Below are 25,250 nucleotides of genomic sequence, written 5' to 3'. Positions count from 1 at the left end.
CAACATAATATCACGTTATTACAATATACATAATTATCACGTTTGTACAATATTGTACGAACGTGACAGTATATTGTACAAACAGGAAAAGTATCTTGTTAGAATAATAAACTTTTCACGTTATAACGTGATACACTTGTATTTTTCTTTTGTCTGGGTGGCAGCTCTACGCTTCCGTAGAATTTTATTGTGAAAGGAGTGGGAAGAAGAATTGTTCGCACATGCGTAGAATAAGCCAGGTTTCCGGTTCGGCTCAGTTGCTGGTAGTTCCTCCAGTCTAGGTCGGTGAGGAGTGGAGACAGCCAGGGACCGAGCTGAAATGTCGGACAGCGGGAGTCAGGAAGCCCCGAAGACACGGATACCCAGGCCGACGGTTGGCAACAAAGTGACCGTGGTACTCGGCGCTCAGTGGGGCGATGAGGGGAAGGGGAAAGTTGTGGATCTGCTGGCACAGGACGCGGACATGGTGTGCAGATGCCAGGTACGTTAGGTGAGCTCTGTCGTCAGGAGAGAGTCCGCAGGTAACTGCTGCTCGTTAGCTGAAACACCCGCCTCTCTGATGTTCTGCCGCATTCTTTATGAAAACCTCCTGTCAGCTTCCGACTTCCAGCCACTCAGTGGGAGCTGTCACGCCACGGAAATATTGCGCGAATCATGCAAATACAAATCTGCACGAACTCGACAGCAATACATTCAGCTCCTTTTATACAGCACCTCTGTTTCGTGCCGGGCTTCACCCGTACTGTCCCGAACTACCAGTACCCAACATAACAGGTGCGATTTCACCAATTTCACACCTCGTGAAAGTGGTTAGCACCGGAAAAAGCGGGGTCTTCCTCCCCCTTTTTTCTGTCATCCTCACAAGACCGTGTGAATTGAATCCAACAAGCCAGCGACTATTTCCTGGCTGACGAACATCCCAGGCAGGCTGGCTGGCTCTCTGTGTTTTTGCTAAAGTCACCTTGAATTCCTGCTAGCTGCCTAGCTCCCCAAACACCTGTAAAGCTGTGGTGACTTCATGTGCACACGTAAAACAGATACCTTGAGCTGGTTATTTGAAGAGAGAAGGCGCAAAACAGCGGCTATCCTCGGTTTGTGTTTATTCTAGCCGAGCTCTTCATTAATGCTTGTGTCTTGGCGGTATTGGCACAATTAAAGTTATCTTAAGGCATTTTCTTCTTCTTTCTTTTCTTCTTTTAAACCTTAATTGCTGTTGGCCTCAAAATTGACCCGTGTTGACATTTGACAGCGTTTCAAACGTCACCCAAAATACACAAAAATATAAACTTGAAAAATGTGCAGGTACTACAAACTCTAACACACTGATGCTGTTGGAGTCAAACTAGAGACTCTTGAAACTCTGAAGTTGTACACGCCATGTCTCTGTGTATGTTTTTATGGGACAGTGGTGACATGCGATCTATCTGTGCACCTGCTGGTCTCTAAAGTGTCATGGGGGGAATTGCTAAACAGTGCAATAGTAAAACAGCACAGGAGGGGTCGTGTATGGGGGCACAAAAGGAATAGAGGTCATACAGAGGTCAAAGGTTTCCTTGAGAGAGGGTACCTCAGTGCCACGGTGGAAAAGTGGGTAATGGTGTTGCTTCACATAAAGAAGGTTCCTGGTACCAAGCCTGTCTGCGTGCAGTTTGCCTATATGAGTACTCCTTTTCCTTGTACAATCCTACGACACACATTGGTGAATTGATCATAGATGTGAGTTGCAAAAAGTGCTTGAAGTTTACAGTACTGTATGAATGTGTGGTTACAGTGTAACTTGCAATTAAAGGCACTTTGAGTGGTCAGTAAGGTTATTTTTCCTCCAAAAACAAGTGTTGTAAAACCTAAAGAATGCCCTCTTCCTGCTTTCTGAAGCATTAATTAAGGACTACTAATTGATTACTAATAATCAGCATTTGTTGTAGACACTTACTTTACCTCATAATAAGTGACGCACTTCAATTCTTTTTATATGAGGACTTTATATATACTCCACAATGCTTTTGTATGTTTTATACAAAAGCATTTTAGAGCCATGTTTATACAAATTCAAAAGTAGATGGAGAGACTGGCATAAGGACTGTTTTCAATACTTGGATAAAAATCCTTTGCGGTCAATGACTGCCTGAAGTGTAGAAACCATGGACGTCACCAAATGCTGTGTGTCCTCCCCTGAGATGCTCTGCCAGACCTTAACTGCAGCCAGCTTCAGCTGCTGCTTGTTTGTTTGCTCTCTTGGGTTGAGATCAAGTGACTGACTATGCCATTGAAGAATATCCCCTTTCTTTGCCTTGTACGGTTTCTTTTAAAGCATGCTTTATTTACATTGTTCATTTGCTCTGTGAAGCGTTGCCTGGTCAGTTTTGCAACATGGAGATTTGGGTGAGTCTCCATGTTATAAGGAATATTGACGTGACACTTATGGTCCTCTGTAAGCATTACCACGATGGTCACAGAGTGGCACAGCTTGCTTTTAGAGAGATTTTAGTGTTTTAGCTTTTTAAAAATCTGTTAACTGCATAGACAATGGCTAGAGCCACTCATTGGTTCTTTTGACCATCTTTTGAAGCCAGACATGACAATTGAGGCCTGACTGTGACACAGAGGACACTACACACTCATTGGCTAACAACTTGTAGTTGACAAAATCATGAGCGAGTGAGCATACCCTAAGTAGTCCTCCAGACTCTAATAATGACCACAATCTACAAAATTAATTTCACCTTTTTAATTTAGCAAGACTAAAGACCGAGCCCATAATCTCACATAGAATAAAATTAAGCTTGCTAGTGAAATGGCGACAGTACAAAGACTGCAAGGACTTTTGATTTGCATCCACTGTGGTTTCCTCATGCAAAATGAGTGGATTCAACTTTAAAATACCCGGATATGTTATCCCTGGGCTTTTAATATGCCTCTCCTCTTTTTGTCCAGCCTGTTTCTGCCCTTGATCTGCTTAAATAAAAAGGTTTAAAATCCTCAGTTAAAAAGAAATTCTTAAAACCCTGCTGTTATTGTGGAAAGCAACAGAACGAAGACTGCTGACGTCTGGCAAGTCTGCATCAGACTGCTTATATTAGGGCTGTGATGTATGTTGTTACACATCATACAGTGTCTGGATTTGAAATGCAGCAACCTTATGTTTTGGACTGGTTTAGGTATTGCCTTAGCAACAAAACATGCAAACTAGTCAGCTGAGTGTGTTGTGTTTGCAGAACAATGCGCAGTACTTCCTATTTTGGAAGAAAAGGCATCAAAGCTTTGCAGATCGCAAACAGGCAGTTTGTCAGCCTGAATCTGTGCATGTAATGCAGTGAGGAGTGGGGAAGCAAACTAATCACAGTATGTTTTACAAGCCTTCCAGGCTTATGCACCAGGTTTATTATTTTCTTTTCTAGGCAAAAGCTTCAACGGTTAAGTCTGTCTCTGTTAACTGTTTTTGTATGCATTTAAACAAAAAGCAGGTGAAATTAAATACTTTATCGCTCTGTCACAATGAGGTAAAATGTGATTTTGGTATTTCCTCGTCATGCTGTAAGAGGGAAACAAATAAAAATCCCAGTGCCTCCCTACTCTTTCCAGTAATCCGGCTGTGCCTACGCACAATTAATAACAGCGTCAGGATAGTCCACATCAATTCACTGCAATGTTAATTTATCCTCCGTATACCCACGTCTTGGTTGCAGCAATTGCGATGACAGATTTTCCAACATGTCCCTGTAGTAATTGCACAGATTGGCTCAGAAACACACTGGTTTAAATTCTTCTTGGCAACCTCTGATTCAGAGGTTTGAAACTTGCTTGAGAGAAGTGCTTTAAAAAGAGAAAAGCATCACACTGTTTCACCTTAAAGATCTGATCACTAACATATGGTGAATGCATTTATGATGTGTTGTTCTGGCCTCCAGCACTGTAACTTTTTTGAAAATTAGACTCAAGATAGTCCTTTCAGCTCACCTAGCTCATGGGTGTCAAACATAAGAACCGGGGGCCAGGATCGGCCCGTTAAAGACCCCGATTTGGCCGGTTGGATGGTTATGGAAAATGTGAAGGAGGGCATAGCAAAGCAGTATTTCTTTACCATGTAGACAGAGTGAGGCAAAATGTTGAAATATCTTTTCTTTGTCTTATATTAAAGTATCTAATTGATTAAATATGCATTTAAACTTTTTATACTGTCAGAAATTGGAGTTTCAGCAGTCCATCCCACATAAGATCAAAGTAAGCTGTTTGTGGCCCTTGATATAAAATAAGTTTGACATCCCTGCTCTAACTCAAGCTCAAACCTGCACTCTTCCACTAAGTAGACTCACAAAGCTCCTACCAAGTGAACCGGCAAAATATTAACCATATCCTCTAATCAGGCAGCGATACCAAAGCAGTTAAAATGCATAATAAACATCTCAAAATTATGATTTAAATCTGTTTGACAGCAGATGGGGAGGATTTCCTGTTAAACTGATAAGCGCTATAAGCAAACCTTGTTCCTAATAAAAAAGCAAAGTTTAATAACACCTTGTGATGTGCACTTGGTTCAGTTTTAATTAAAATTCTAATGTTGGCTTCCAAAATTATAAAACAAGATACTGAGATAAAACAATTACTGCGCCACATTTATTGCTCTCCACTCAAAAAAGTCCAAATTAACCCTCAACAGTCTGTGGCTTCTTTCTTTTTTTTCCCGCTGAAATATAATTAATGTTTAAAGAAGTCGATGCAATTATACAGAATTGCTCGATAAGCCTAGAATTACTTTCGGAAAGTGCGTGTATAAACCTGTCAGATAATTTCAACAGGAGCCAAAATAATTGTGGTTTATAATTCTGCTGTAATCAAACAGCCTCTTTCACTAACGCAGACGGTCCAGTGAATCTGCCGAGTGCTCGTGAAAACTGGTTGTTCAGGAAACTCCCTTTTCCGTCCAGTTGTCTGTCAGGCGACCCTGCACAGACGTGCTTCCCCTCACTGCATTATGATGTTATGACATGTGTGCTTGATGTGTAAGTGAGCGGTGAAGTGCTGCAGCAGGCACCCTTAGTCTTTTTATAAAATCAGCTTTGCCAAGCAGTCCTGCTCGGTGTCCCTTACAGCCCAGACCTCTAAGATGCTGTTGGTGACAGTTGGGTGTGTGAGTCAGAGGTGTGTAGCAGACAGGGCGTGATACCAGCAAAACACATTTACAGTAATATATTTCTGTATAAGCTGCTCACACCTTTTAAACGTTTAAACATTCGTTGAATGCACAATGCGAAGACAATTCAATCAGTGATTAAAGTAAACTGTGACTGCGTGCTTTTAACAAAAGGAAAACATACAAACTGTAAAGTGTTATAGCTGAGTACTCTGATGCCTATGTGGGATTGAAATTACTCAACATGTACTTTAATAGCTGATTATTTAAGTAGTTTTCTAAACAACAGCTCCAGATTGTCATATTTTTACTTTTTTATTTATCATTTTGGACAAAGTGTTTTTCACTATTCAGACATTTTACAGTTAAAAGTTTAGAGTGGCTCGATCACCTGATCGGAGATGGGAAACGTACCTGATGCAGAACAAAGGGCCGTGAAGCAAGGTCATCGGGTGAAACTGATAATACTTCCTCTCAAGTTTTAAAGCCCATTTTGTCCAGTTTTGTTTACAGTGTAGGTTTAGCTTACAATGGTTTGTATTATAATGATGTACGAGTTCAGCTGGAGACGTGGTTGCCGCACGTCGACTCAGTTTCTATAGAGATGTTTGCAAAAAGAAAAGAAAACAGAGACTGTTGCCCTGTTAGCCCTTCGACTTTGATGCATTTGGTCTTTCAAGACTTAAAAGGATCCGATAAAAATCATATAAATCATCTGTAATGAACTGAAGTCAGACCTTCCTACCAGAAAAAGAGGGGAAATATCAAACCACGGCAGGATTTTTCCTGGCTCACAACAGGGATTCACATAAGGAGAACTAATCATTAGTTTTTATATGCAGGAAAGCTTCTGCACAGTGACCAGTTAGAGGCAGATGCTGGCGGTCAGTTTTAAGTTAAAGACCCCCGAGCACAACTATGTGGTGGGACCAGAACAACTTGGTTTGATTCAGCTAATCTCATCAATAACACAGTCAGATCTACTGTTCACGGATTAATGTTGAAAGAGTAATAAAGTATAGAGCTCAGAGAGCTTCTCGGGTAAAATACTCTTGCCCAATTAGAAAAGGAACTTTCTTTGTTGAACAAAAAATAAATAATAATGCAGGTAAAATATTCTCTCGATATTCACTGCTTTGGTCGAGAGCTGCAGCAACCCCTGCACTGGTCAGGGCAGCCTGGCTCCTTCATTTAGATTGGACCAAAGTTTCACGTCATAAATTCACTGCATTGCTAGTTTTTCCATTTTCCTCCATCACTTCTTTTTCATTCGTTTTTGTAGTACTGTATCATTTAGCCAGCTGACTCTGAGAGTTACTACTAGCCTCACCAGTGTGTATGATGAACTACTGTGTTCTACCAATTATATCATTTAAATAGATCTGCGTTTTGGTAATACAGTATATAGATTGAGGAAACATTTAAACAAATACAGTTATATTGTTTTTTTTTCATTTGCCCGTTGGATGGGCTCCTAACTGTACATGGGCACGAACCCAGAATGGAGTGGAACAAAGCCTAGGTTTAGCTCATCTGGCCAAAGGATATCTCAGTCTCCTGTGCTTCTTTTTTGGGCCTTTATTTATTCATTTATTCATTTATTTTCGAGTGGAAGGCCAAAACTTTTAGAGGGGGCTTCTAAATCTTTTTGAAAAACCCCGATCTGTTAAGGTTGTTCGGGGTGTGATCACATCCAGCCTTAGCTTAAACTGCCTGCCTGTTTTATGTTTTTTTTGCTTGCATCACAAAGAAGAAAAGTAACTGTGAGCATCCCCAACGGCTAGTTAATATCTTATAAATATACATACATGTTCCAAATTCTGGAGTATGGTATTTGATTTTATTTAATGATTGATTCATAAGATGTAGTTAATCTTTTGCAGCATTGTAAGGTAGTACAGAAAATGATAGTGACCTGCAATTTAGTGTCAGAGTACACTTGAGTAAGGCAAATGGTTGCCAACAAAACATGAGCCTGTTTAGGAGGAAGATCCTGTCCTCACCATGACTCCCTGGTTCTCAGAGACAAAGTGTCAGGTACAACTGATCTGTTTAGCAAAGTTGTTATCTGGCATTAAATGACTGAACAGGACGGAGTTGGTGCTGAACGGTTTTAACTGTTTTGCACATTACTTGATTCAGATGAAAAGTGGCAGCGCTAATAAAAAGTCCCTGTTTTTGTGCTAACACATGGGATTCAGTGTGGTAACGTGAACACAGTTTGGTGAGGCGTCAAAGCTTTTTTAAAAGAAGTCAAATGTAATAACTATATTTAGTTTAAAAAGCAGGATTTGTGGTTGAAGTAGTCCAGTGTTCTCCCAAACTCTCAAAACGTCTATAAAAAGCATCACTTTTCCTGCTGTGGTATATCACAGTATTTTCTGTGAAAAAAACAAAACAATATTTATCTGACAGCGATCTGAGATATAAATACTGAGTCGTACCCAGCCTCTGAAAATGTAAATGTCTTTGAAGCTACTGAACCCACTGCTGTCTCTGTGTAAAACTCTGTGGGTGACATTTGTAAAAATCAGGTTTATCTTGCAGGTAGGATCTAATAATGAGTCTGATGAAAAGCATCATGTTCATCATCAAGGCTGAGTGTTATTCATAGCAACCTAAATCCAATTATCATGATCATACTCAAAAAGTCATTCAGACTAAGTTTTTATTGAGTTTTTGGCCACCTGCTGAATGTAAGTTGAATACTTTCTATCAGTTCTTGCGATGTCTGCCTGCTGTTCGCTGCTTGGTATGCCCAGTGGGTTTGAGCAGTTTGGGTTTTCTTTTCAGTGCTATTAGTTGTAAAAGTAAAAAAAGAAGACAAAATACAAGTGTGAACATCAAAACCGCTGAACTGAGATCTTTTTGGAAATCGATGCTACCTAAAAGATCAGATGCGCCAGCAGGACATCGACTTACCCAACTTACCATTCTGACATAGCAGTAAAAACAGAGGCGTTGAGACATTAAAATCTTATACAATGAGTAGAAGTTTCTGCTTGCTCTTTTCTAAGCTGCTTATTTTTGCAAAATAAATGAAATCTGAGATCTGAGTGCTTTTCAAAAGTACCGTACTTGCATCACAACATTAATGAGAGGATGGGGCAAAACATGCATTTTAAACACATTAACCAAATAAAGATCCAAAGATTGGATCAGCTTAAGATCTCTTAAAGCTGAAGCCAAATAATCTGTAAATTAATCTTATGTAATTATGTCTTTCAGAAGAAACTACCAGTAGCGCCTGATGACGTAGGGATTGACTAATTGTCCAGTTAATTCCAATGGCTAAGAGATGCATAGCTGCAAGATTAACTCATGTTTTTCCTTTTACATCAAAGCATTTATCCCAGGTTAGAGTCGCATGATTCATTATTACCAACAGCAAGGTCAGATTTTTCCTCAGGTCCTTTATCTATTGTCAAAAAGCTTCTACAGCTTTAGTTTTGTCTCTTTTTTAATAATAGTAATAATTTCTGTTATTGTTGAAGTATGTTTGCATAGCAGAGACCTTCTATTGTACCCTTAGAGCAGTAATCACACTGCCCCTGCAGTTCCCAAACTAAAGGGCAGTAGGTGACCATCGTAAAAATTTGTGTCTTGTGATGGGTACGAGAAGCCGACCATGGGACTGCTGGAAGACCGGAGTTCTTCGGTTCTTTGGGGGGATGGGGTGAATCGTAAAAGTCATATCTAAAAAGGAGAGGCATCTGCCCCCCATCTGTTTCCCCTCTCCACCTTCAGGGTGCTGCTGTAGCCAGGAATAACTCCATGTGGCCAAAGCACATGCTGAGCCTGATTTATGTCCACAGGCATAAGTTGAATAGGCACCGTGGGTTGTGGGTAGTGACGCAAGCTGCAGCAGAAAAAATGGATCAGCAGTTTAATTTTTCATCACAGCAAAAGAAAAAGAAATTTAAAAAATGAAGTATTTGCTTAAGTATCTGTTTGTTTCTCCCCTTCTTTTCCGTGTACCTCGTGTTCTTTTTTACCTTAACATCTGACTGATAAACACGAAGAAGAGAGGAGTAAAGCAGGTCAGATTGTGATGTTCTAGTCCAAGAACTCACCGTTCCTTTTCTGGGTCCCCTCATTTTTATCTCTAAAGTCAGATGTGCTAAATCATCTGCAGGCGTCTGTGCTACATCCTATCAGATTAACTCACAGAAGCATGATTAAATACAACAAGATTAAATGGTCTCTGCTTGTCTGAAATTGTAGTTTCCTTTAGCCAGTGGATGTCTTGTGCTGCAAACAAATTGGTGTACAGATATAGTTCAGTACTGAGCGTCTACACACCGATAGTGATACTGCTTTCGCTTCTCAGAACCTGCACTTCCAAGAGTCCACAGCCTGAATGATTAGCTGATTTTGTTCTTGTCATAAATTTGTCATCACTATTGTGATTTATCATCACTATTATCATAAAAAAACTGATGAGGTTCTGTTTTCTCACCGACTTAGCTGTCAGGCAGATAGCGTCGTCTTGTTAAGTGTGATGAGTTGGCCTTTTATACATGTCAAAGTCAGTTTAAGTGTTGGCGAGCGTTGCTGCAAATGTGAACAGTGTTTGTATAAAGTTGCACAGAGTCTGATGAGCTATTATAAGTGTCGTTGCTTTGCCTCACTGGTTAAATACTTAAAAATTAGAAATCTAAGTGTGGAGTTGGAAAGAAGTAGCATTACCATATCCTTTTTTCTTGCTTGTAATCTCTGCTCAACTGTAGAAGATTATTGAGGCCATATAAACTGCTAATAAGGCTCAATAAACAAAAAAGACAGATTATGGTTAATATAGGCACCAATTTTGACAAGAAAAGGACTGAAGAGCTTGTAAAGCCCTATATAAATCTAAATTCTGAGTATTAGAACCTGTAGACAAATTGCATATTGTTACGCAAATATTATAAACGTCAGTCTAGCTTTTACTTTTGTAATCACAGCTTGTTGGAAGTCGTTATTCCTCCAGCTTCATTTCCTTTCTTGGAGTACCATGTCCTTCAGGCGTAACTACGAATATTTCTTTATTATATATTCTTAAAGTGTGTGTTTGTAGTTGTAGAGTCTTGACAGAACATGTCGCTGTGTTTGGGTGTGCAGACTAGAGGATTATGAACGCGTTCTTAACACACATTACCAACAGTTCGTTTGACATGCCCTTCCATGCATCTGTCAGTAGGTTTATACTGGGTTGATACCTCTGCTTTCTGACCTCAAAGTAAGCAGAAGTTTCTAAGCAACAGCGCAGAGCAACACATACCCTAACAGGCAGCGCTTCGTGGTTTGTGTATGATGCTTGTTGCTTCTCGCCAAACTATTTGGCTTTTCAAAACAAAGTTGGAGAGCCTCCTCTAGTTTCTGTTTGGCTTTAGTCATCAGTTTCTGTTTTTTCCCCCCTCTCTCCCTGCAGGGCGGCAACAACGCAGGACACACAGTGGTGGTCGACTCAGTCGAGTACGACTTTCACCTCCTACCCAGCGGCATCATCAACCCCAAGGTCACCGCTTTCATTGGTGTGTATCGCATGCAGAAATACACTTACATTGCTGCACGATACACACACAGTTCCTCGCTATTTTCTTCTTGAACTGATCGCGATCCCTTTTAGTTGGCTGTTCGTCATCGCTCATATAGCCTCCATCCTGACGACTCTTACAGCGAGTGCGATCGGCTTGACTCAGAGCCAGACTGCAGGCTACATCGTATCCACCCATCTGCAGTAATTTCATTAGCTAATGGATCCAACTTTTCCTTTAAGGCTTCCAGTCCCTGTACACATCTGCAGTTGACCACGTACAGTCTATCAATACTTAATACTGTTTCTGCTTTGTTTTTGCTTACGACTGTGGCACTCATGTGTAGAGGCTTATTTCTGTTTGTTGTGACATAACTTTGCCTCCTGTGTAGATTTTGAGAACGTCTCATTTAGTGAGCACATTCATTCTGACAGTGTCATTAAAATAGCTTTTTTTTAATGCTTTTATAGCTAATTTCCTTGTTTCCTATATTTAATTTGGTTAAAGTAATTACCTCATTGCCTCCACGTAATGAAGCTCCAGTTAAAAGCTAATTAGAGCCAGCTGTTTGAATACTCCAGTGAGTAAAGAAAGCTCTGCTCTGTCTCTTGGCATTACATTCAGGCACACCTAAGACTGCTTTCACAATGACGGGCGCTGACTTTGGTTTAGATGCAACTTACACACAGTCGAATGAAGCGACTCTGCCCACAAATGGGAACGATAAGCTTATCTTCCAACTAAGTTAAAACATTTCCAGATGCAGGCTATCCTGTTTGGCCAGTTCCGCATTCAGGTTTGCTTCCACTGTGGTCTGAACAGCAGACAGTATAGAACAAACAACAGACAAAGCAAATTTAGCATCACCTATTTGTATTTTGAACCATGATGCGATGAGTAATGGGTAGATCTGACTGAAACGAACACTGGTTGGTGCTCATGTAACAACTGTAACTGTACAAAAGTCTTGATTAGCCAGGATGAGTGTGTTCAAGGTCACAGAAACTTTGGATGCGACTATTCGCTGGAAACAAAAACACTTATCTGTGAAAGTAACTGTCAGCTCTGGCCAGAAATGAGAGGCTGGTATCTAAACGCTTTGTGCCCTGGTCAGAGGAGAGATTTAAGATTCAGTAACACATCTGTTAGTGTCTGGGTTTCAGAGGTCACACTCTCTCCCCTCATTTGCCCTTAATTTTCACTCTCTCAGAGCACAAAGCTGCTTGATAGAGGCTGACTGCACAGTAACACCAGCAGCTTTGTTTTTACATCAGGCAATGGTGTGGTGATCCATCTTCCAGGCCTGTTCGAAGAAGCAGAAAAAAATGAACGCAAAGGAAAAAGTGAGTGCTGTACTTACTTATTTTTTCTTTTTCTGAGCAAAACATGGTGTTAGTTATCTGTGTGGAACTCACAGCATATATGCGTGTGTAGGTCTAAAAGGCTGGGAGAAACGGTTGATCATCTCGGACAGAGCACACATTGGTAAGTCCTCACAGATCTGCCCCTGCACTCGTTTACTTTAGAGAGTGTGCGACAGTTTGAATGCATGCAAGAAGAAGTGTGTGTGTGTGCGCGTGTATGTGTGTGTGAATGCGGGAGCTCTGCTTTCTTTGAGGTGTGTGAGTGTGTGTGTGTCCTCTCTCCCTCCTTCGCAGTGTTTGACTTCCACCAAGCAGTTGATGGCGTTCAGGAACAGCAGAGACAAGAGCAAGCAGGCCAGAAGTAAGAAACCTGTTGCTTACAAACGGCTGCAATGTACACACAGCGTGCACACACTTTAAGTTTCAGGTACTCCGTATATTAGCAAACACAGCTTCAAACACTAAAGTTAGTCGTTGATTGAATAAATGCCACTCCTTGTGTTCCATATCTTGGATTGCGTTCTGTTTTCGGTATTCATCTTTGCACTGAGTCATGCTTTTCTTTCTTTTTGTCATGTGAATCTTAGTCAGGCCTCTGGACAGTTTTGCAGTTTGCTGTCACAGGGTCAGGGTACTATTCCACATGTTACACACTAACAGCTGCCAGCTGTAGCTGCTAGTGGTGCACCGGATCACGGTTGAGCCGAAATCCGAACCGATCCCGCTCCACGGTTCGGTATGCACGTGATCCGAAGATTCGAGAAAGGAAAAAAAAGTATGTGTATGGTGCGCGTGGTGGGTCTGTCAAGCGGTGGTTATGGCCAGCGCTAGCGGTCCAAGTGGCGGAGCAGAGGAGTTTGCGGCATTTAAGCAGCTCTTTGCTGCTCAATCCAACCGGGCTAAAGATATTACAAAAGCTACTGGGGTGTTTAGCTGCAGACGGGAGGCCGTATTCCGTTGTGCAAAACAAGGGGTTTAAACTGTGATAAACGTGCTTGAGCCAGGCTATGATATCCCGTTGCGCGTCCACTTCAGTGACAAGATCGTTCCAAGCAAGTATGCGCAGGAGAAGTTTAAAGTTATGGCTGAACTGTCCCAGGCATCTTCTGTTGCCCTAACTACAAATGGGTGGACCTCCAGGTCAACGGAAAGCCACGTGACCGTGACCGTGACTGTGACCGCTCGTTATATCACAGTAGAGTGGTAGATACAAAGCCCTGTACTGCCCTATAGATCACATTAGATTAGAAATTCAGTTTCTAGTAGCACAGCACCGACAGAAGTTGCAGAATGTGAGCAGAAATATACCATATATACACAAATATAAATACAGAGTATACAAAAGGGATAAATAGAATAATTAGGAATAAGAATACAAGGAATGGCACATTTCAAGTATTGTGAGTCTATTACACCGTTGGATACTAACAAACTATTGCACAGTGAAAAGGCACTACAGCTTACTTGTTCCCCCTCCTTTGTCCCCGTTTCCCCTCCCTCTCCCCTCCAGCGAGGAGTTAAACAGTTTGATGGCGTGTGGGACAAAGGACTTTTTAAGTCTGCTGGTCCTTGACTTTGGGAGAAGCAACCTGTCACTGAACAGACTCCTGGTTGTTTATGGCCGTATGCAGAGGATGCCCAGCATGGTCCATAATGTCCATATTGCACCTTAATTTGTTTTTATATAAGTGCGTGGAATGAGTCTTCAGTTGAATGTTTTTTAATAGGCAAAAAATACTTAAATAAGTAAATGGCGAGTCTAATTTTTGTCTTTCTTTTCTATTTTTGCTGATCCGAAAATTGATCCGATCCGAACCGTGAGATTTTTGATCCGTTGCACCATTAGTAGCTGCTGGATGCGGTTAACAACAGTATGACTGTAAATCCAGGTAGAAGAATGTTACGGCAGCTTTGAACACGATTTCTTCTATAAACATCTTGGTCTCCTTTCTAGAAATAAACACGACATTGATCCTCACATACAAACTTGAAGCACTGACATTTTTTGTAATAACACCTAAAACTGCTCCCACCCTCGGCTTTGCAGAGCATCGTGGTGACTCTCGGCTCCATGCACACCTTTCATTTTCTGTGTTCTCATAGTGTAATTTTACACAAGGATCTCTGAACATCCACTCTGTGCACTCATCGCTAAACAGCTGAAAGGCAAAGAGACTAGATGGTGAACATCGTGGAGGATTTAGCAGCCAAAATGCCAGATATTTCCACGAGGAGTTAAAAGCGGATTATTGGACTTAATGTCATCCTGTTGCTGCTCGATGTGTAAATATTCAGCTGTTAAACAAAACAGCTTAAAACATAATATGTTAATGTTGTTTGTAGTCCGTCGGGAGGTTTAAACTGGGTAATTGCTGCCAAAGAGTGTTATAGTACTTTGGAAGATAAACCTCATTCACACAGAACTAGAGACCGGTCGACAACGTCCTCTGGCAAATTGCAGCCGCTAGGGAAAAATTTTCATCGACAACTCGGTCGATCACATCTGCTTTTGTGTGATTTGGTTGCAGAGAAGGAACACACAAAAATCGCCTTGTGATTGCTTTATTCTCCCTGCAGATGCAGTTTTCATTTTAATCTAATTTAATTTAATTTAATTTCTGGCTTGCAGTGAAACTTGAAAAAGTTCTGAGCAACACTGAAATGTTGACCAGCCACCTTGAAAGTCAAAAGTTTGCCACACTTCTCATCTTAAAAGGTCTAACTTTTTGAAGGTGAATGTTTGTGTTGAGCTTTTTCACACTTTCCACACTGTTTGGTGAGTAGTTAGTGTTTCCGGTCAAGTTGACATCTTCCATACAAACTACTGGTGTCTGTAGCAACCTGCCCGTGACCATCAGCAACCTCCAGCAACCACTCGTTGGCTTGCTAATCTCAGAATACACATTTTCCTCTAGACCGGTGGTTACCAGGAGGTCACTAACCGGTCTCTAGGCCTGCATGAATGGAGTTTAGCAGTCGATTTCACAGCAGCTGCCAGCAGCCTGTTGGGGAATGCATGGTTTTCATTTGTGACCGGAGACCACCAGATGATTTCCCACAGGTCTCTAGGCTTGTGCAGGTGAAGCCTTAATAAAAGCATTTTTAATATTTCTTGCTGATGGTTTCAATAATAGGTTTACCTGCCATCAGACAGAGTAAGAGGGCCTTTGCACTCTACTATTAATTTAATCCTCACAACAAATGGGAGTCTGTCTAGTCTAGTGTGGTTAGTTTGTGTCATTGTGTGACTTTGGCAATTTCATGGGTCAGTACAGACCGAAAGTAGTTTGTTAAATTGTAAAAGTCTCAGAAAATAAACCAGGATTTATTTGCATGAACAAATCTACAGACTCTTCTGTGTGCTCCCTCACCTGCACAGTTAATTTATTTTGTATGAATACCTTCAAAACTTTGAGTTATTTTCCAATTTTGGGGACAGAATTAGCTAGATCCTGTAAAATGTAACAGAACTATATTCATATATACAATACTGTTTTATTCTGTATCTGAAACCATATGGATACATATCACAGAGCCCATTATATTATATATAGTAACTTAAAAAGATATAGCATTTTCTCCTTTACTTATTCACACATAGGCTTATCTTTACTTTGCATGTGTGCACGAACGTCTCTCCACAGTGACACTGTGCATGTAACCTACGCTTTCCTCTGCCTGGAGGCGTCCTCGGAGAAGTCGGAGGGCAGGCAGAGAGTAGCAGCCCTGCAGCAGGTGTCGTTTCTGTAGCGCGAGACAGAGTAGCACAGCTTCAACAAGTGACTAAGTAAAGCAGCAGGCTCCTGCTGACGGTCTGACTTCTAAACTCTCCACAAGGACACAAGCAATAAAATAGGTAGTAAAACGAGATATTCAATCATCTAATTCAGTACTCGCCCGGGCACTGCGTCATACTGATATGTGTGAGGAATGTTATGCTAAGCCTGAGGAACATTCAGAATGCTAATCTAAATTCAGACCCAGCATACTCCTGTTAAAAGCAGCCACGGTCCCAAACTCACAGCCGGCTCACGTGTTTCTGAGAGCGACAGAGTGCATGTGCTTTAATGGCCGAGTCATTATAAGCTTTCAGCAGATTGCGATGTCAGGCTGGTGGATTTCCAGCATCTGCAGGCACGCTGTAGTGTAAGGTCTGCTGAAAGTCAGAGCAGAATACGATCACAGAACCAGGCAACACAATTCAGAGTGCTGGAATATCACAGCAGCCGGTGTTATACTGCTGATCTAACCTCACACATTTAAGTTAGTAACTCTCAATTCCATGTTATAATCAAGATTCATAATCAAGATTATTCTACCATAAAATTAAGTGTCTGTAAAACAGTTCAAGGCTGGGATCTCTGTGCGACTGTCATAAATTTCATCTCTGACAAATTTACCAGCATTGCAAGTAAAAAACAAACAAAAACTTTAATATATAAATTAATATTTAAAGTTTTCTACAAATATTTGAAAAAAGATGATGCGTCACTCATTCCCAGCTTTGCACTGCTGTAAGATCACTCATTTGCCAGTGAAATGGACATTAAGTTGCACACATTTAATTTTCCACTTGTCTAATATTTCTTTTTAAATTTTGTTGCCTCACTTTAAATATAAAGTCTACTATTCCGTACTGTATTCAAACTTTGGGGGTAAAGCTCAAATTGAATCCAATTTAATTCCACTGAAATATCATGCTTTATATTGCACAGTTTCTTTTATCACAGCTATTGTAGATTGGGCTCCCCTTTGCCGTCAGAAGTGACTTAATTGTTGTCGCACAGATTCCACAAGGAACTAGAAACACTCCTGCTGCTCTGTTTGAACTTCAGCAGGACATCTTGACCATGTCTGCTTGCTGAATTGCACCGAGTTGCTGCCATATAATTGGCTGATTAGATATTTGCATCAGTGAGCGGTTGAACAGAAGTACATAACAGAACAGCCAGTGAGTGTAGTGTTTCTGAGTTTGTTCCCAGTTGTACTTAAGAGTTCATCCCTTTTCAAACATCTCTGACAGTTGTATTTAAATAAGTGTTATTAAGATGCCAAATGATGCAATATTTCAGATAAAGCAAAAATGTGTTTAAAAATAAATCAAAGGTTTGTACGACTGGACTTTCCTTCTTACTTTCTTACTTCTCTGGCAGAAACAGCTGACTTTTCACTCATGCACATTGGCACATATGGTTACTGGATACTACATGAGTTATATTGGCTGCACTGATGATGAAGCGCAATAACTGTAGGGCATATTTATCTATTTCTGTTCTGTAGTTGCATGTAGGGTGCAAATATTCTGCTGTGCCAAGACTTCCTTTTAATAGGGCGTCTTATTAGAGGTACATGATGACATGGTAAGCTTTTGTATGTAGATGTGTATTTAGGTGGGCATGCTGTCTCTGTAGTAATTCTGTGGTGATAGCACGTCAGACTGTAATACTCTAGTATGAGAAGATGCTTTCTGTCTGAGTTTATAATATTTTGGAGTCTGTAGAGAAGAAGCAAATGGCTCAGTGACAGTTAAACATCTGCATTTTGTCATTTTTCAGAGAATAAAAGTTTCCACATCACGAGTTCGGACTTGCTAGTCTGTGACTATAACTTGAACCCGTTTTAGTGATATTAAATGAGAGGTGGCAGGTCAAATGTTTTTTATGTTGTATTGTTTTAGGAACAGCGTAATGAACTTTTGTTCTTGTGAGAACCACTGAGCTGCTCCTTTTTCATTTGTGTGCAACTGTGCATAGCATGAAATGATTTTACAGTTTCAGAGTTCATGTTGCGGAGCAAGACTGCATGTAAATGCTGTTTTTCTTTTCTTTGTGTTTCCTTCCCTCCTCTCTTGGCCTTGCTCAGCCTCGGGACGACAAAGAAGGGGATTGGTCCGGTGTACTCGGCTAAGGCGGCACGCTCCGGGCTCAGGATATGTGACTTGCTGGCAGACTTCACACAGTTCTCTGAAAGGTCAGTCTCACCAACAACATTATATATGTCACATCTACCTTTCAGAATACAGGTTTGGACACTGGAAAGGCCCACAGTCTATAAACACTCAACATGCAGTTCTCGTTCACCCTGATCACTTTTGCATATCAGCAGCAGGAGTCTGGTTGTCTGGTAACTGTTGCTGTTGTGCCAGTATCACAAAAAAAGCTTTAGACCATAGTTTAGACCATAAATGATATAAAACTTGGATGGAACCACCACGTTACCCATTGGTTAGTAAAATAGTGTTTCCACCATCGCCATCTAGTGTTTTGAAACAGCATGTGACCAACCAGTGGGTGAATCTGGCCGTGAAAGTGCAAGCCTGTGAAAGTTGCCAGCTAATGAGCCTACCCTGGAGAATCCTCCTGACTTCTACTTTCCAAAATGAACTCCAGGTTTTATTCAGTGTAATCTTATACTAGTGATCGAATCCATAAAGTTATCAGGAAAGCGTTCACAGAGCTCACAGAGGAAGGCAGCTAAGGGTCACTTCCCCACAGACATCCACCAGTGGATTTGCCCCATTAATAAGTAAATGTAAATGAGACATTGAGTCTCAACGCGACTGTCTCTGTAAGTAAGGGTTAAATAAAATATCTTATCTTTACTTTTCAGAAGCTGAAGTTGGTGTGAAGCTGGTTGTTTAGTTTAGTTTCAGGTGGACTGGTTTGCAATTTAAATATGTTGCATTAATAAACAACTGTAGAAGTGAAACAAAAATAAAGTTGAACTGTTTAAACACATTTCATTTCTGCAGTCACCGCTCAGCCTACCCTGACAGCGACACTGTCACTATGCAAAGGTTTAAGATTACTAATTAATTAAAGGCTGAGTAGTATTTTATATCTTTTGAACCACCGAGCTCAGAAATTTTAACTGGCTGACGAGCCTTTTTTCGGTGCCATAAACTCAGGAACTTTTACTGGAAGCAGATCTAAGCAGGTGTTCAGATGAAATCCAGCTCTGTAAGTTGCTTCACTTACTCAGAGTTGAAATTCAAGACGGTTCAGCTGTTATGGTCATCTCAAGGTGGTTTTGAATACTTACAGGGAGAATTTTACAACTTGAAAAAAAAAGTGATTAATTAAAATAAAGTTTCTAACCAGTTGCTACCTGCTGTAGTAACTCATTGTGATTAAGGAAGCAACCCCAAAGTATTCACACAGACCAACAGAAATCTGCTAGTGTTATTTAACTATAATCATTATTCAAGTGAAAAGCATAAGTGGACATGTCACAGTATGGGAGGGGAGTTTTATGGAGGGTAATGTAAAAGGAAAATAAGAAATATAAAAAAATATCTTTATCTCATATGGATTCTTTTAATAATCATTGGAGGTAGAAAAATATGAGTTTGATTGCACAGGCCTAGTAGGTAACACCATGATAGACATTTGAATTTCTATGCTAAACCCTTCTACTTTCACTGACCTCCTTCAAAGGGTTGATCTCTTTCTGAATGTGGCCATTCCTGGTTGTTCCTACTTCCCCACCAGAAAAGGAGGGGGGAAATAGTCCAACCGATAGTTATTTTCTGTGCTGCTATTTTTCATTTGTGTTAAAATGCAAACAAAAATAAAAAGTGTGACCAAGGTGCATGAATGATTGAAATAAATCAGAATCATTCTTTGTTGCAGGTATAAAGCTTTGGCCCAGCAGTACCAGTCTATGTACCCCACTCTAAAGATCGACATAGACGGAGAGCTGCTCAAGTTAAAGGTAATAAAACTAAAAGGAAATCTGAAAACATTTAGCTGTGCTCTTTGCAGATCTCCCTGTATTTTATTTATTATTTATGTTGAGGTTTTTTGCGAGTTTTTTTTATTTTTTATTTTAGGACTTTGTTGAGCAGATCAAGCCCATGGTAAGAGATGGTGTGCACTACATGTACGAGGCACTTCATGGTCCTCCTAAGAAAATCCTGGTGGAAGGAGCCAATGCAGCGCTGCTGGACATCGACTTTGGTCAGTAAATCAGTGTTTACTTCACTTCTTTGTTTCTTTGTGCTAACCTGTAGTGTCAGTATAAATCTTGTTTCTGATTGCAAAGTGCTGTTTAGTGCACCCACGGTGAGCTGATGACGTTGTCCAAGAAACACTTAAAGCTTTGCGATGCTCTTTGCAAAAGCCTGCATGGAGCTCAGGGTAGGGACGACGGTAAGTTTAAGCGTTATTATTGCGCTTTGTGCATCTGGGCTTGGCGTGCGCAATCACAAGTTCAAACCACTCACCTGTGCATGAGCACGGAGGCACCCTGAGTCTATCGGTCAGTTGATCAGAATTATAGGGCCTCTTTAACTGTTCTCATAAGACTTTAAAGTATGACAATTTGATTGTTCCTTTCATTAAATGATACGGTAGACTTAACCATAATATCTCTCTGTAAGAGCACAAACCTGTCATTGAGAGCAGATTAAATTACAGTCAAAGTTCAACATGATCCAGAGACGATGCCTGTAGTTTCTGTGGTGTCAGAGCGAAACACATCCCCTCTTTCTGACAGGCTGGATCTACACATGATCAGAACATGTCACATGGGAGCATGCAGGGTGTTGGCGTTTACATAAAGAGCACTTTGACAGGACACGCTTGATGGTTTAGACACCAAAACTGCTGTTTGATTACACAACAGTCTCTCCTCACAATGGGTTTACCTCCATGTCAGCAGCCTCCAGCAACTGGTTTTGTGATCTCAGCACTTGTTTGCTTTTAAAAATTTCCAAGCATGTCATTTTTCTGATTGATTGTTCTGTTTGTGTCGGTCTGTCTGTATGTTTCCTAAGGTGCAACCGCAGGTCTAATCAGACAACAGGACAGACTAGGAAAATTACTTTAAATTTAACTGAGTGTCACGTAGAAGCTATCTGGTTTCTAGTCCAGTCACAGCTTGTTTTGCAGGTTTTGTCACAAATCTTTGGACAAATATGAAAGCCTTTGTACAAATCAGGACACTTGCTAAAACAAGCCTGCGATGACATCACCTTTTCAGAGCTCACACCAGTAAAGGAGATGTGACATGAGAAAGTATGACCCGACTTCACCTCTGGTGTCGTTGCAGGAACGTACCCGTTTGTGACGTCGTCCAACTGCACGGTGGGCGGGGTGTGCACGGGCCTCGGGATGCCGCCTCAGAACGTCGGCGAGGTTTATGGGGTCGTCAAGGCGTACACCACAAGAGTGGGCATCGGTGCTTTCCCCTCAGAGCAGAAGAATGTACGAGCACACACCGATACGAAATATAAACACGATAAAAGTTTGGTTCAGATCGGGTTTTATTTTTAATAAGCACGACTTCATATTTCACATGGAGAATTAAAAGCTGCACGTTACATACACATTAACTGTTTCGTACATACAGTATCTACTGTGTCTGCATGGTTAAAACATGGCCTAATCACTTAACTTGTCTGCGTGAAATATGAGTAGATTTTCAAATAGCACCACCTGGAGGAGTTTTGCCACACTGCCAGCAGTAAACCAGCTGTAGCTTAGAATTCGTTTCAAAGATTTAGAGACAAATTTAGAGCATTTTTGTTTTCTGCGATTGCAAACATTTACAGAAAACCTACATAAGAACTGATGTTCAAGTTTAGACTCTTGTTTTCATTAGGAGATCGGAGACCTGCTGCAGACTCGAGGGAAGGAGGTCGGCGTGACCACAGGCAGAAAACGACGGTGCGGTTGGCTGGATCTGGTGCTCATCAAATATGCACATATGATTAATGGCTTCACTGCGTGAGTTTTAAATCATTTTTTTGTATATTTTAAGAGAAAAGAAAGTATTTTAGAGTAGTCACAACTCCAGTTAGGATGCTTGGGCACCTTAGGGCACAGTCGCAACACTTTGGCGAGATTATGTCACTAAGTTGGTTTTGTGTCCCTACAGAAGGAAGTTTCTGTATCTTTGATTATTGTATCTAAACACTTCAGGACATCATGTAACCTGTTTATATGTTATATGAAGTATTTAGAGGAAGAGAAGAAGAGAGGGAACTGCTCTGTTAAAAGCTTACATGGATATAAGGGAGTTTTTCCTTCCCACTGTCGCCAAAACGCTTGTTCATATGGTCGGGGATTTCTCTGTTATCTCTGTATTATTGCAGGCTCTTGACCTTACTATACAAAGCACCTTGAGGCAACTGTTTTGTGAATTGAATTGAATATTGTGATGTGACGCTAATAGGTTTTAGGACCGCTAATAGGTTTTGCCGGTGACTATTATTCATTTTTAAAAAGTCTTGTTTTTCTTGTTTTCTGACAGTTTTTCATCCCTTTTGTCACATTTTGTATAAAGCAGATTTGTTTTATCTGTTTACTGATTTACTGTAAAAATATATAAAGTATCTTTATCCAGTTGTTGTAAAGCTGTCCGTCTTCTCTTTCAGTTTAGCTCTCACCAAACTCGACATACTTGACGTTTTCACCGAGATCAAAGTGGGCATAGGGTACAAAGTCGACAACCAAACTATACCTCACTTTCCAGGTGAGGAGAAATTTGAACATGTGAGCTATGTTAATGAATTTTGTTTTGCTTGGTAGTCTTAAACTGGATCTTGGTAGGTGGAGAATCTTCTGCCTTCATGGGAGATCATCGGGCAGCCTTTTCTCTTCTTCCAGTCTATTTGATCATTTACAGAGAGCTCCGTTTTCAGAGAGAACACATCGATCTGTTGCTGTTGCCCTTCGAGTGATTCCTACTGTCAAGTTAATGGTGTGATGCTGTTATTGATTTGTGCCAGCCAATCAGGAGGTGCTGCAGCGTGTGGAGGTTCAGTACGAGACCCTGCCCGGCTGGGACAGCGACACTTCGGCCGCTAGAAGCTTCGAGGAGCTGCCCGAGAACGCACAGAAATACGTTCGCTTCATTGAGGAGCATGTGGGAGTGCCTGGTAAGAAGTCACGCATGGAAGTGCAAGAATTGATGAGCAGCTTTTTAAATTGATAGATTTTCAGTATTTCCCCTAAGATGATTGCTTCTTCTGCTTCTCACCTCATCAGTCAAATGGATCGGAGTAGGGAAGTCCCGGGAGTCCATGATCCAGCTCTTCTAGACAAATGGAAAGAAACACAGCCTACCTACCTGTTTTAAACCTCCAAACAAAGACGCCACCGTCATCAGACTGTGCCGGACTGGACTTCTCCAGTCTGTTTGGATTTTTAACAGTTTTAAACTTTATTAAAACAGCATCACAAGGCGCTCTGCTAACATTGCAGCGTTTTGTTTCATATACAACACACTGGGCAACGCCAGCTGCCATCAGGTGAGGGCGTGAAGGAACGGCCACGAGACACGCAGGCACCGGATCGCTCGTTTGGTTGAACACATTGTTTGACTGTATTTTGGTTGATCTATGCTGTGATTTTAACGCGCTGTGTTTTCCCCCTCAGCACTTTAGATGCTTTGGACTGTATGTGCTTTATGTTTTATTCTTCCAGGTGTACGGCGCATCCTCACACGATAAAGGGATCGGTTTATATTTTAAATGTGTCTTTCTGTGTTCTCAGTGTTAAAACTTGCCTTGTCATTCAACTCCAAAAAAACAAAAACAAAAAAAAACTAGCTTTTAAATTTTTTCCGTAGCTAGCGGTTGCTTCCACTGATCGCTGTGGGAACGCTCGAGTTTTAAGGATTAATCTCAGCAGGTGAGCTCTCCTCTAACCACTAACAGGCACAGAAATGTTAATGTAACTTAGATTTTCGAAGTAAACAAATCAAATTAGTCTGTCAGCACTTTTCCACGCCTCACATTCTTGTGATTAATGTTGTTTTGTCTTTGCACTGTCAGCACATTGTTCTGGTAACATGGGATGAAGGCAATGATTCGATGTATGCTGGTTTTTTTTTTTTTTTTGCCCAGTTTTCTGCAAGACTGTAATTCCACAGTCTTGATTTAGAGTACTGCATTGAATCCCCACCTTAGTGGATGACGACATTGTTTGCATTTACAGTTCTGTGCAATGAAGACATTTTGTGTGTTGGATCAAAAGGTGATCATGAGAAGAGACACAAAAAAGTTTCAGCTTTTATTCAGTATACATTAAATAAACTTTAGATTTCCTGTTTCTTCACTGGTCATGCCTTTACAGGATTTTACTGCACCATCATGTAGTTGTCAGATTTGTTGGGGTTTTTAAGTGCATGGTCATTATGTATCCTGCTGAAGTCCTTTGTTGAGGTGGTGGTGTGCTTTGGATTATTATCTTGCCACATAATAAAGATCCTCCTGATTATTTTGGATGAATTTCTTTGTAAATTGTCAGAGTATGTTTTTGGAGACTTCTTCATTCATTTTGCTACTGCAGTCATGATCAATGAAAGCGACGGAGCCCAAGCCATGACAGCACCTCCACCGTGCTTTATAAATGAGCTTGTATGTTTAGGATCATGAGCAGATCCATGCTTTTCTGCAGACACTGGTCTTTCCATCTATATGGTAGTAGTTAAGCTTTGTCCCATCAGGCCATAAAGCTGTTCCCTAACTGATGGAGCTCATATCTGTACAGTTTTGTAAATTGCAATCCTGTTTTTTTGATTTTTGCTGCTGGTGAGTGGTTGGCATCTTGCAGTGTGGCCTCTGCATTGCTGTTCTCAAAGTCTCATTAGTGTTTTGGGGGTTTCCTTGCTGCTTTCACCATTTGTGTTTTATCAGCTCTTGTTTTTTGTTTTGTTTTGTTTTTTAGCTTGGAGAGCCATTTAGATGCCTGTTGCTCTGTACATCATTTCTTTTTCAGGACAATCCAGATACTTTTACTGGCTTTGCTCAGCTTCTTTCCAGTTTCTCAGCTTCAGAATAACATGCTTTTCTCACTGGTCTTCATGTTGGTCTACCCAGAGGTGAAAGCTTAAACTGAGAGGAGATATCCATGATTAAACAATGGACCTTGTGGAACATCACTGTACCACAAACTCACCCATGGTTAGCTGTGGGGGAAAAAAAACTACAACTTTAGAAAAAAGTGAAGAAAAATGCAGCTGTGAAATGAGTGTGAGCAACAGGAAACATGCTGTATGAATGTGTGAGCAGTTTAAACATTTTGGTCAGTCCAGCTCAAAAACATCTGTGCCTATTTGAAGTATGGAAGAAAAGCTGCGACTGTGTAAGTTTAGAGACTTAAGTGTCACAGAATCTGAGCAAGCTTCACCATTAAATTCATGTTTAAATATGTACAAATTCATGTTTAAATATGTACAAACCCAGTGGTGTTTAAAATTCTCAGTAAAGAGTGAATATAAAATTAGATT

The 25,250-nt window shown here is 40.8% G+C and overlaps 1 protein-coding gene across 1 annotated transcript; it reads left to right on the top strand.

Moving 5' to 3' along the window:
- Positions 1–215: 215 nt before the first annotated feature.
- On the top strand, positions 216–24,249 carry adss2 (adenylosuccinate synthase 2). Its single transcript, XM_005727345.1, has 13 exons — positions 216–481; positions 10,545–10,647; positions 11,925–11,993; positions 12,085–12,135; positions 12,309–12,375; positions 17,877–17,984; positions 19,646–19,727; positions 19,846–19,972; positions 21,066–21,220; positions 21,618–21,742; positions 22,393–22,490; positions 22,747–22,896; positions 23,006–24,249. Exons 1-13 carry the CDS (start codon positions 320–322, stop codon positions 23,056–23,058), a joined length of 1,350 nt encoding a protein of 449 aa, XP_005727402.1. The 5' UTR covers positions 216–319; the 3' UTR covers positions 23,059–24,249.
- The last annotated feature ends 1,001 nt before the right edge of the window (positions 24,250–25,250 follow it).

The sequence above is a fragment of the Pundamilia nyererei genome, unplaced genomic scaffold, assembly GCF_000239375.1.
Source record: "Pundamilia nyererei isolate P.nyererei 1_Seehausen unplaced genomic scaffold, PunNye1.0 scaffold00024, whole genome shotgun sequence".
Classification (NCBI taxonomy): Eukaryota; Metazoa; Chordata; class Actinopteri; order Cichliformes; family Cichlidae; genus Pundamilia; species Pundamilia nyererei.
Note: the sequence above shows the minus strand (reverse complement) of the source record. Positions and strands in the feature narration are given on the sequence as shown.

What these genes read in the sequence shown, in the direction of transcription:
- adss2 (XM_005727345.1), top strand. Translation starts at nt 320, where the DNA reads ATGTCGGACAGCGGGAGTCAGGAAGCCCCGAAGACACGGATACCCAGG. An exon ending in ACATGGTGTGCAGATGCCAG is followed by an intron (nt 482 to 10,544) that starts GTACGTTAGGTG and finishes CTCTCCCTGCAG; the next exon opens with GGCGGCAACAACGCAGGACA. An exon ending in TTCACACAGTTCTCTGAAAG is followed by an intron (nt 17,985 to 19,645) that starts GTCAGTCTCACC and finishes TCTTTGTTGCAG; the next exon opens with GTATAAAGCTTTGGCCCAGC.